The sequence below is a fragment of the Oncorhynchus gorbuscha genome, unplaced genomic scaffold (genome assembly GCF_021184085.1).
Source record: "Oncorhynchus gorbuscha isolate QuinsamMale2020 ecotype Even-year unplaced genomic scaffold, OgorEven_v1.0 Un_scaffold_1949, whole genome shotgun sequence".
Classification (NCBI taxonomy): Eukaryota; Metazoa; Chordata; class Actinopteri; order Salmoniformes; family Salmonidae; genus Oncorhynchus; species Oncorhynchus gorbuscha.
In genome coordinates this window covers 62,149-74,868 of record NW_025746592.1, presented here as the reverse complement: position 1 = coordinate 74,868, position 12,720 = coordinate 62,149, and the positions used below count along the sequence as shown (strand labels likewise).

The following is a 12,720-nucleotide window of genomic DNA, read 5'->3' as shown; positions in this document are numbered from 1 at the left end:
CCTTAATTACTAGTCAACCTAAACACACAGCCTTAATGACTAGTCAACCTAAACACACAGCCTTAATGACTAGTCAACCTAAACACACAACAGCCTTAATTACTAGTCAACCTAAACACACAGCCTTAATGACTAGTCAACCTAAACACACAGCCTTAATGACTAGTCAACCTAAAGTAACAGCCTTAATGACTAGTCAACCTAAAGTAACAGCCTTAATGACTAGTCAACCTAAACACACAACAGCCTTAATGACTAGTCAACCTAAACACACAGCCTTAATGACTAGTCAACCTAAACACACAGCCTTAATGACTAGTCAACCTAAAGTAACAGCCTTAATGACTAGTCAACCTAAAGTAACAGCCTTAATGACTAGTCAACCTAAACAGCCTTAATGACTAGTCAACCTAAACAGCCTTAATGACTAGTCAACCTAAAGTAACACAGCCTTAATGACTAGTCAACCTAAACACACAAACCTAACAGCCTTAATGACTAGTCAACCTAAAGTAAAACACACAGCCTTAATGACTAGTCAACCTAAAGTAAAACACACAGCCTTAATGACTAGTCAACCTAAACAGCCTTAATGACTAGTCAACCTAAAGTAAAACACACAGCCTTAATGACTAGTCAACCTAAACAGCCTTAATGACTAGTCAACCTAAAGTAACACAGCCTTAATGACTAGTCAACCTAAACAGCCTTAATGACTAGTCAACCTAAACAGCCTTAATGACTAGTCAACCTAAAGTAACACAGCCTTAATGACTAGTCAACCTAAAGTAACAGCCTTAATGACTAGTCAACCTAAAGTAACAGCCTTAATGACTAGTCAACCTAAAGTAACAGCCTTAATGACTAGTCAACCTAAACAGCCTTAATGACTAGTCAACCTAAACAGCCTTAATGACTAGTCAACCTAAAGTAACAGCCTTAATGACTAGTCAACCTAAACAGCCTTAATGACTAGTCAACCTAAACAGCCTTAATGACTAGTCAACCTAAACAGCCTTAATGACTAGTCAACCTAAAGTAACAGCCTTAATGACTAGTCAACCTAAACAGCCTTAATGACTAGTCAACCTAAAGTAAAACACACAGCCTTAATGACTAGTCAACCTAAACAGCCTTAATGACTAGTCAACCTAAAGTAAAACACACAGCCTTAATGACTAGTCAACCTAAACAGCCTTAATGACTAGTCAACCTAAAGTAACACAGCCTTAATGACTAGTCAACCTAAAGTAACAGCCTTAATGACTAGTCAACCTAAAGTAACAGCCTTAATGACTAGTCAACCTAAACAGCCTTAATGACTAGTCAACCTAAACAGCCTTAATGACTAGTCAACCTAAAGTAACAGCCTTAATGACTAGTCAACCTAAACAGCCTTAATGACTAGTCAACCTAAACAGCCTTAATGACTAGTCAACCTAAAGTAACACAGCCTTAATGACTAGTCAACCTAAAGTAACACAGCCTTAATGACTAGTCAACCTAAAGTAACACAGCCTTAATGGCTAGTCAACCTAAAGTAACACAGCCTTAATGACTAGTCAACCTAAACAGCCTTAATGACTAGTCAACCTAAACAGCCTTAATGACTAGTCAACCTAAACAGCCTTAATGACTAGTCAACCTAAACAGCCTTAATGACTAGTCAACCTAAACAGCCTTAATGACTAGTCAACCTAAAGTAACAGCCTTAATGACTAGTCAACCTAAACAGCCTTAATGACTAGTCAACCTAAACAGCCTTAATGACTAGTCAACCTAAACAGCCTTAATGACTAGTCAACCTAAACAGCCTTAATGACTAGTCAACCTAAACAGCCTTAATGACTAGTCAACCTAAACAGCCTTAATGACTAGTCAACCTAAACAGCCTTAATGACTAGTCAACCTAAACAGCCTTAATGACTAGTCAACCTAAACAGCCTTAATGACTAGTCAACCTAAACAGCCTTAATGACTAGTCAACCTAAACAGCCTTAATGACTAGTCAACCTAAACAGCCTTAATGACTAGTCAACCTAAAGTAACAGCCTTAATGACTAGTCAACCTAAACAGCCTTAATGACTAGTCAACCTAAACAGCCTTAATGACTAGTCAACCTAAACAGCCTTAATGACTAGTCAACCTAAACAGCCTTAATGACTAGTCAACCTAAACAGCCTTAATGACTAGTCAACCTAAACAGCCTTAATGACTAGTCAACCTAAACAGCCTTAATGACTAGTCAACCTAAACAGCCTTAATGACTAGTCAACCTAAAGTAACACAGCCTTAATGACAAGTCAACCTAAACAGCCTTAATGACTAGTCAACCTAAACAGCCTTAATGACTAGTCAACCTAAAGTAACAGCCTTAATGACTAGTCAACCTAAACAGCCTTAATGACTAGTCAACCTAAACAGCCTTAATGACTAGTCAACCTAAACAGCCTTAATGACTAGTCAACCTAAACAGCCTTAATGACTAGTCAACCTAAACAGCCTTAATGACTAGTCAACCTAAACAGCCTTAATGACTAGTCAACCTAAACAGCCTTAATGACTAGTCAACCTAAACAGCCTTAATGATTAGTCAACCTAAACAGCCTTAATGACTAGTCAACCTAAAGTAACAGCCTTAATGACTAGTCAACCTAAACAGCCTTAATGACTAGTCAACCTAAACAGCCTTAATGACTAGTCAACCTAAAGTAACAGCCTTAATGACTAGTCAACCTAAACAGCCTTAATGACTAGTCAACCTAAACAGCCTTAATGACTAGTCAACCTAAACAGCCTTAATGACTAGTCAACCTAAACAGCCTTAATGACTAGTCAACCTAAACAGCCTTAATGACTAGTCAACCTAAACAGCCTTAATGACTAGTCAACCTAAACAGCCTTAATGACTAGTCAACCTAAACACACAGCCTTAATGACTAGTCAACCTAAAGTAACAGCCTTAATGACTAGTCAACCTAAACAGCCTTAATTACTAGTCAACCTAAACAGCCTTAATGACTAGTCAACCTAAACACACAGCCTTAATGACTAGTCAACCTAAACAGCCTTAATGACTAGTCAACCTAAAGTAACACAGCCTTAATGACTAGTCAACCTAAACAGCCTTAATGACTAGTCAACCTAAACAGCCTTAATGACTAGTCAACCTAAAGTAACACAGCCTTAATGACTGGTCAACCTAAAGTAACAGCCTTAATGACTAGTCAACCTAAACAGCCTTAATGACTAGTCAACCTAAACAGCCTTAATGACTAGTCAACCTAAACAGCCTTAATGACTAGTCAACCTAAACAGCCTTAATGACTAGTCAACCTAAAGTAACACAGCCTTAATGACTAGTCAACCTAAACAGCCTTAATGACTAGTCAACCTAAACAGCCTTAATGACTAGTCAACCTAAAGTAACAGCCTTAATGACTAGTCAACCTAAAGTAACAGCCTTAATGACTAGTCAACCTAAAGTAACAGCCTTAATGACTAGTCAACCTAAACAGCCTTAATGACTAGTCAACCTAAACAGCCTTAATGACTAGTCAACCTAAACAGCCTTAATGACTAGTCAACCTAAAGTAACAGCCTTAATGACTAGTCAACCTAAACAGCCTTAATGACTAGTCAAACTAAACAGCCTTAATGACTAGTCAACCTAAAGTAACACAGCCTTAATGACTAGTCAACCTAAACAGCCTTAATGACTAGTCAACCTAAACAGCCTTAATGACTAGTCAACCTAAAGTAACACAGCCTTAATGACTAGTCAACCTAAACAGCCTTAATGACTAGTCAACCTAAACAGCCTTAATGACTAGTCAACCTAAAGTAACAGCCTTAATGACTAGTCAACCTAAACACACAGCCTTAATGACTAGTCAACCTAAACACACAGCCTTAATGACTAGTCAACCTAAACACACAGCCTTAATGACTAGTCAACCTAAACACACAGCCTTAATGACTAGTCAACCTAAAGTAACAGCCTTAATGACTAGTCAACCTAAACAGCCTTAATGACTAGTCAACCTAAACAGCCTTAATGACTAGTCAACCTAAACAGCCTTAATGACTAGTCAACCTAAAGTAACAGCCTTAATGACTAGTCAACCTAAAGTAACACAGCCTTAATGACTAGTCAACCTAAACAGCCTTAATGACTAGTCAACCTAAAGTAACAGCCTTAATGACTAGTCAACCTAAAGTAACACAGCCTTAATGACTAGTCAACCTAAACAGCCTTAATGACTAGTCAACCTAAACAGCCTTAATGACTAGTCAACCTAAACAGCCTTAATGACTAGTCAACCTAAACAGCCTTAATGACTAGTCAACCTAAAGTAACAGCCTTAATGACTAGTCAACCTAAAGTAACAGCCTTAATGACTAGTCAACCTAAAGTAACAGCCTTAATGACTAGTCAACCTAAACAGCCTTAATGACTAGTCAACCTAAACACACAGCCTTAATGACTAGTCAACCTAAAGTAACAGCCTTAATGACTAGTCAACCTAAAGTAACAGCCTTAATGACTAGTCAACCTAAACAGCCTTAATGACTAGTCAACCTAAAGTAACAGCCTTAATGACTAGTCAACCTAAAGTAACAGCCTTAATGACTAGTCAACCTAAACAGCCTTAATGACTAGTCAACCTAAAGTAACAGCCTTAATGACTAGTCAACCTAAAGTAACAGCCTTAATGACTAGTCAACCTAAAGTAACAGCCTTAATGACTAGTCAACCTAAAGTAACAGCCTTAATGACTAGTCAACCTAAAGTAACAGCCTTAATGACTAGTCAACCTAAAGTAACAGCCTTAATGACTAGTCAACCTAAACAGCCTTAATGACTAGTCAACCTAAACAGCCTTAATGACTAGTCAACCTAAACACACAGCCTTAATGACTAGTCAACCTAAACACACAGCCTTAATGACTAGTCAACCTAAACAGCCTTAATGACTAGTCAACCTAAACAGCCTTAATGACTAGTCAACCTAAACAGCCTTAATGACTAGTCAACCTAAACAGCCTTAATGACTAGTCAACCTAAACAGCCTTAATGACTAGTCAACCTAAACAGCCTTAATGACTAGTCAACCTAAACAGCCTTAATGACTAGTCAACCTAAACACACAGCCTTAATGACTAGTCAACCTAAACAGCCTTAATGACTAGTCAACCTAAAGTAACAGCCTTAATGACTAGTCAACCTAAAGTAACAGCCTTAATGACTAGTCAACCTAAACAGCCTTAATGACTAGTCAACCTAAAGTAACAGCCTTAATGACTAGTCAACCTAAACAGCCTTAATGACTAGTCAACCTAAACACACAGCCTTAATGACTAGTCAACCTAAACAGCCTTAATGACTAGTCAACCTAAAGTAACAGCCTTAATGACTAGTCAACCTAAACAGCCTTAATGACTAGTCAACCTAAACAGCCTTAATGACTAGTCAACCTAAAGTAACAGCCTTAATGACTAGTCAACCTAAACAGCCTTAATGACTAGTCAACCTAAACAGCCTTAATGACTAGTCAACCTAAAGTAAAACACACAGCCTTAATGACTAGTCAACCTAAAGTAAAACACACAGCCTTAATGACTAGTCAACCTAAACAGCCTTAATGACTAGTCAACCTAAAGTAAAACACACAGCCTTAATGACTAGTCAACCTAAACAGCCTTAATGACTAGTCAACCTAAAGTAACACAGCCTTAATGACTAGTCAACCTAAACAGCCTTAATGACTAGTCAACCTAAACAGCCTTAATGACTAGTCAACCTAAAGTAACACAGCCTTAATGACTAGTCAACCTAAAGTAACACAGCCTTAATGACTAGTCAACCTAAAGTAACACAGCCTTAATGGCTAGTCAACCTAAAGTAACACAGCCTTAATGACTAGTCAACCTAAACAGCCTTAATGACTAGTCAACCTAAACAGCCTTAATGACTAGTCAACCTAAACAGCCTTAATGACTAGTCAACCTAAAGTAACAGCCTTAATGACTAGTCAACCTAAACAGCCTTAATGACTAGTCAACCTAAACAGCCTTAATGACTAGTCAACCTAAACAGCCTTAATGACTAGTCAACCTAAACAGCCTTAATGACTAGTCAACCTAAACAGCCTTAATGACTAGTCAACCTAAAGTAACACAGCCTTAATGACTAGTCAACCTAAAGTAACACAGCCTTAATGACTAGTCAACCTAAACAGCCTTAATGACTAGTCAACCTAAAGTAACAGCCTTAATGACTAGTCAACCTAAAGTAACAGCCTTAATGACTAGTCAACCTAAACAGCCTTAATGACTAGTCAACCTAAACAGCCTTAATGACTAGTCAACCTAAACAGCCTTAATGACTAGTCAACCTAAACAGCCTTAATGACTAGTCAACCTAAACAGCCTTAATGACTAGTCAACCTAAACAGCCTTAATGACTAGTCAACCTAAACAGCCTTAATGACTAGTCAACCTAAACAGCCTTAATGATTAGTCAACCTAAACAGCCTTAATGACTAGTCAACCTAAACAGCCTTAATGACTAGTCAACCTAAAGTAACAGCCTTAATGACTAGTCAACCTAAACAGCCTTAATGACTAGTCAACCTAAAGTAACAGCCTTAATGACTAGTCAACCTAAACAGCCTTAATGACTAGTCAACCTAAACAGCCTTAATGACTAGTCAACCTAAACAGCCTTAATGACTAGTCAACCTAAACACACAGCCTTAATGACTAGTCAACCTAAAGTAACAGCCTTAATGACTAGTCAACCTAAACAGCCTTAATGACTAGTCAACCTAAACAGCCTTAATGACTAGTCAACCTAAACACACAGCCTTAATGACTAGTCAACCTAAACAGCCTTAATGACTAGTCAACCTAAAGTAACACAGCCTTAATGACTAGTCAACCAAAAGTAAAACACACAGCCTTAATGACTAGTCAACCTAAACAGCCTTAATGACTAGTCAACCTAAAGTAAACAGCCTTAATGACTAGTCAACCTAAAGTAACAGCCTTAATGACTAGTCAACCTAAAGTAAACTACAACAAACAGCCTTAATGACTAGTCAACCTAAAGTAAACAGCCTTAATGACTAGTCAACCTAAAGTAACACAGCCTTAATGACTAGTCAACCTAAAGTACACAGCCTTAATGACTAGTCAATGACTAGTCAACCTAAACAAAACAGCCTTAATGACTAGTCAACCTAAAGTAACAGCCTTAATGACTAGTCAACCTAAAGTAACAGCCTTAATGACTAGTCAACCTAAAGTAACAGCCTTAATGACTAGTCAACCTAAAGTAACAGCCTTAATGACTAGTCAACCTAAAGTAAAACACACAGCCTTAATGACTAGTCAACCTAAAGTAACAGCCTTAATGACTAGTCAACCTAAACAGCCTTAATGACTAGTCAACCTAAAGTAACACAGCCTTAATGACTAGTCAACCTAAACAGCCTTAATGACTAGTCAACCTAAAGTAACAGCCTTAATGACTAGTCAACCTAAAGTAACAGCCTTAATGACTAGTCAACCTAAACAGCCTTAATGACTAGTCAACCTAAAGTAACACAGCCTTAATGACTAGTCAACCTAAAGTAACAGTGACTAAACAAACAGCCTTAATGACTAGTCAACCTAAACACAGTAAATGACACAACCCTTAATGACTAGTCAACCTAAAGTAACAGCCTTAATGACTAGTCAACCTAAACAGCCTTAATGACTAGTCAACCTAAAGTAAAACACACAGCCTTAATGACTAGTCAACCTAAAGTAACAGCCTTAATGACTAGTCAACCTAAAGTAACAGCCTTAATGACTAGTCCACCTAAAGTAACAGCCTTAATGACTAGTCAACCTAAACAGCCTTAATGACTAGTCAACCTAAACAGCCTTAATGATTAGTCAACCTAAACAGCCTTAATGACTAGTCAACCTAAAGTAACACAGCCTTAATGACTAGTCAACCTAAAGTAACAGCCTTAATGACTAGTCAACCTAAAGTAACAGCCTTAATGACTAGTCAACCTAAAGTAACAGCCTTAATGACTAGTCAACCTAAACAGCCTTAATGACTAGTCAACCTAAACAGCCTTAATGACTAGTCAACCTAAACAGCCTTAATGACTAGTCAACCTAAAGTACAGCCTTAATGACTAGTCAACCTAAAGTAACAGCCTTAATGACTAGTCAACCTAAAGTAACAGTCAGCCTTAATGACTAGTCAACCTAAAGTAACAGCCTTAATGACTAGTCAACCTAAAGTAACAGCCTTAATGACTAGTCAACCTAAACAGCCTTAATGACTAGTCAACCTTAATGACTAGTCAACCTAAACACACAGCCTTAATGACTAGTCAACCTAAAGTAACAGCCTTAATGACTAGTCAACCTAAAGTAACACAGCCTTAATGACTAGTCAACCTAAACAGCCTTAATGACTAGTCAACCTAAACAGCCTTAATGACTAGTCAACCTAAACTAACACAGCCTTAATGACTAGTCAACCTAAAGTAACAGCCTTAATGACTAGTCAACCTAAACAGCCTTAATGACTAGTCAACCTAAACAGCCTTAATGACTAGTCAACCTAAACAGCCTTAATGACTAGTCAACCTAAACAACACAGCCTTAATGACTAGTCAACCTAAAGTAACAGCCTTAATGACTAGTCAACCTAAACACACAGCCTTAATGACTAGTCAACCTAAACACACAGCCTTAATGACTAGTCAACCTAAAGTAAAACCTAAAGTAACAGCCTTAATGACTAGTCAACCTAAAGTACACAGCCTTAATGACTAGTCAACCTAAACACACAGCCTTAATGACTAGTCAACCTAAAGTAACAGCCTTAATGACTAGTCAACCTAAACAGCCTTAATGACTAGTCAACCTAAAGTAACACAGCCTTAATGACTAGTCAACCTAAACAGCCTTAATGACTAGTCAACCTAAAGTAACAGCCTTAATGACTAGTCAACCTAAAGTAACAGCCTTAATGACTAGTCAACCTAAACAGCCTTAATGACTAGTCAACCTAAAGTAACACAGCCTTAATGACTAGTCAACCTAAAGTAACAGCCTTAATGACTAGTCAACCTAAACAGCCTTAATGACTAGTCAACCTAAAGTAAAACACACAGCCTTAATGACTAGTCAACCTAAACACACAGCCTTAATGACTAGTCAACCTAAACACAAAGCCTTAATGACTAGTCACCTAAAGTAACAGCCTTAATGACTAGTCAACCTAAACAACAGCCTTAATGACTAGTCAACCTAAACACACAGCCTTAATGACTAGTCAACCTAAACACACAGCCTTAATGACTAGTCAACCTAAAAACACACAGCCTTAATGACTAGTCAACCTAAAGTAACAGCCTTAATGACTAGTCAACCTAAACAACAGCCTTAATGACTAGTCAACCTAAACACACAACAGCCTTAATGACTAGTCAACCTAAACACACAACAGCCTTAATGACTAGTCAACCTAAAGTACAACAGCCTTAATTACTAGTCAACCTAAAGTACAACAGCCTTAATGACTAGTCCACCTAAAGTAACACAGCCTTAATGACTAGTCCACCTAAAGTAACACAGCCTTAATGACTAGTCAACCTAAAGTAACAGCCTTAATGACTAGTCAACCTAAACACACAGCCTTAATGACTAGTCAACCTAAAGTAACACAGCCTTAATGACTAGTCCACCTAAAGTAACACAGCCTTAATGACTAGTCAACCTAAACACACAGCCTTAATGACTAGTCAACCTAAACACACAGCCTTAATGACTAGTCAACCTAAACACACAGCCTTAATGACTAGTCAACCTAAAGTAACAGCCTTAATGACTAGTCAACCTAAACACACAGCCTTAATGACTAGTCAACCTAAACACACAGCCTTAATGACTAGTCAACCTAAACACACAGCCTTAATGACTAGTCAACCTAAACACACAGCCTTAATGACTAGTCAACCTAAACACACAGCCTTAATGACTAGTCAACCTAAAGTAAAACACACAGCCTTAATGACTAGTCAACCTAAACACACAGCCTTAATGACTAGTCAACCTAAAGTAACAGCCTTAATGACTAGTCAACCTAAAGTAAAACACACAGCCTTAATGACTAGTCAACCTAAACACACAACAGCCTTAATGACTAGTCAACCTAAACACACAGCCTTAATGACTAGTCAACCTAAAGTACAACAGCCTTAATGACTAGTCAACCTAAACACACAGCCTTAATGACTAGTCCACCTAAAGTAACAGCCTTAATGACTAGTCAACCTAAAGTAACAGCCTTAATGACTAGTCAACCTAAAGTAACAGCCTTAATGACTAGTCAACCTAAAGTAACAGCCTTAATGACTAGTCAACCTAAAGTAACACAGCCTTAATCACCAGCCCCGTTCTTTTCTGTTCTGACCAGCAAAATACAAGTTCTGAACTGGTTTGAACAAAAGAAAAGTACCGGTTTATATCGTTCCTTTTTAAACCTACTTCACCAATCATGCAGTGCAGGTAGAGCAGCTTGTTATGGAGTTGGAAAGCTATAGCTCAGTGAGTTGTTTACATGTGTGATAGACTAGTCAGGCGTGAGATGCAACTGAAATTCTGAATTAGGGCCACAGCATTATACCTACAGACGAGCGGCTTCTGGAGGGACTTTGAATGTCTTTGATCTTCAGAGTTGGTTTAACATTCGACCAGAGAAGCTAGCTAGTTATCAAGCTTGTGTGTGCAGAGCGGCACCAGAATGCAAATCACGTCTTACCTTTCTGTAGTTAAAAAATACTATGTGAAATGTGATAACTATAGTATCCTTAACTAGCATTGAAAAAGTGAATCCATTCTTTTCTAATTACAAATCTCTCCCCGCATCTTCATGCTTGTAACGTCAGTAATGCTTTGGAGGGCGAGGGGCAGGTAGCCTACACGCACACACAATGGCAACGGTTTTTAGCTGGCAGGCAGACACTGGAAGAAGTTTCTGATTAACAGAGGGATAACGTTATTAACTGGTTCCCATGTGTTTAACGTAACAGTTCTGTTCCAGAACAGTATAGATCACTTTCGTTCCCGGTTCTGATTCTGTTCGTAGAACCATTTCATTATTTCCATGAACCGGTTCCAACCCCTGGTTGAAATACATATATTTATTTAAACCGCACACTTTTTCCCCCCCATGTAGTTTTTGGATGATCCTGGTTTGAAAAATGATGCCAAGAACAAGCCAATTCAACTGCCACTGTATCAATCTAGCAACTTCCTGATAACAGAGGCAACAACTCCATGTAAGTATATACAGTGCCTTGAGAAAGTATTCATACCCCTTGACTTATTCCACATTGTGTTACAGCCTGTATTCAAAATGAGATTTCAAAATGTATCAAATGAAATAGAAATATCAAATTTACATAAGTATTCACACCCATGAGTCAATACATGTTAGAATCACCTTTGGCAGTGGGTAAGTGTCTAAGAGCTTTGCACAATATTTTCACATTGTGGAGTAACTACAATGTTGTTGATATATCCTCAGGTCTACTATCAGCCATTAAACTCTAACAGTTTTAAAGCCACCATTGGCCTTGTGAAATCCGAGTGGTTTCCTTCTACCCCAGCAACTAAGTTAGAAAGGACGCCTATATCTGTGTAGTGACTGGGTGTATTGATACACCATCCAAAGTGTAATTAATAACTTCACCATGCTCAGATATTCAATGTCTGTTTTTTACCCATCTACCAATAGGTGCCCTTTGAGGCATTGGAAGACCTCATTGGTCATTGTGGTTGAAATTCCCTGCTCGACTGAGGGAGCTTCCAGATAATTGTATGTGTGGGGTACAGAGATGAGGTAGTCATTAAAAAATCATGTTAAACAATATTTGACTATTACACCGAGTCCAATCAACTTTATCTAAAAAGCCCTTTTTGCATCAGCAGATGTCACAAAGTGCTTATACAGAAACCTAACCCAAAACCACAAACAGCAAGCAATGCAGATGTAGAAGCACGGTAGCAAGAAAAACTCCCTAGAAAGGCAGGAGCCTAGGAAGAAACGGGATCCTATTCTGGCTGTGCAGGTAGAGACGAGTACATGGCCATTAAGGCTAGATTGTTATTCAGGATGATCATAGATGACCAACAGGGTCAAATAAGTGGTTGTAGAGTGTGCGGCAGGTCAGCACCTCAGGAGTAAATGTCAGTTGATTTTCCATAGCCGAGGTCGACCGATTAATCAGAATGTCCGATTAATTAGGGCCGATTTCAAGTTCTCATAACAATCGGTGATGAGCATTTTTGGACACCGATCATGGCCGATTACATTGCACTCCACGAGGAGACTGCGTGGCAGGCTGACTACCTGTTATGTTAGTGCAGCAAGGAGCCAAGGTAAAGTGCTAGCTAGCATTAAACGTATCTTATAAAAAAACAATCAATCAATCTTAACAATCACTAGTTAACTACACATGGTTGATGATAATACTAGTTTATCTAGCTTGTCCTGCGTTGCATATAATCGATGCGGTGCCTGTTAATTTATCATTGAATCATAGCCTACTTCTCCAAACGAGTGATTTAACAAGCGCATTTGCGAAAAAAAGCAATGTCGTTGCACCAATGTGTACCTAACCAAAAACATCAACGCCTTT

At 38.4% G+C, this 12,720-nt stretch overlaps 2 protein-coding genes across 2 annotated transcripts in view; one reads left to right on the top strand and one right to left on the bottom strand.

Annotated features, from left to right (window-relative positions):
• LOC124024608 (transcription factor A, mitochondrial-like) overlaps positions 1–12,720 on the bottom strand; it is a 57,660-nt gene that overhangs the window by 14,815 nt on the left and 30,125 nt on the right. The window lies entirely within an intron of this gene.
• The window catches only part of zgc:171971 (uncharacterized protein LOC569690 homolog), a 38,485-nt gene that overhangs the window by 17,352 nt on the left and 8,413 nt on the right, over positions 1–12,720 (top strand). The window contains exon 5 of the mRNA XM_046338505.1: positions 11,256–11,358. Coding sequence (XP_046194461.1) covers positions 11,256–11,358 — 103 coding nt within the window. The remainder of the gene's footprint in view (positions 1–11,255; positions 11,359–12,720) is intronic.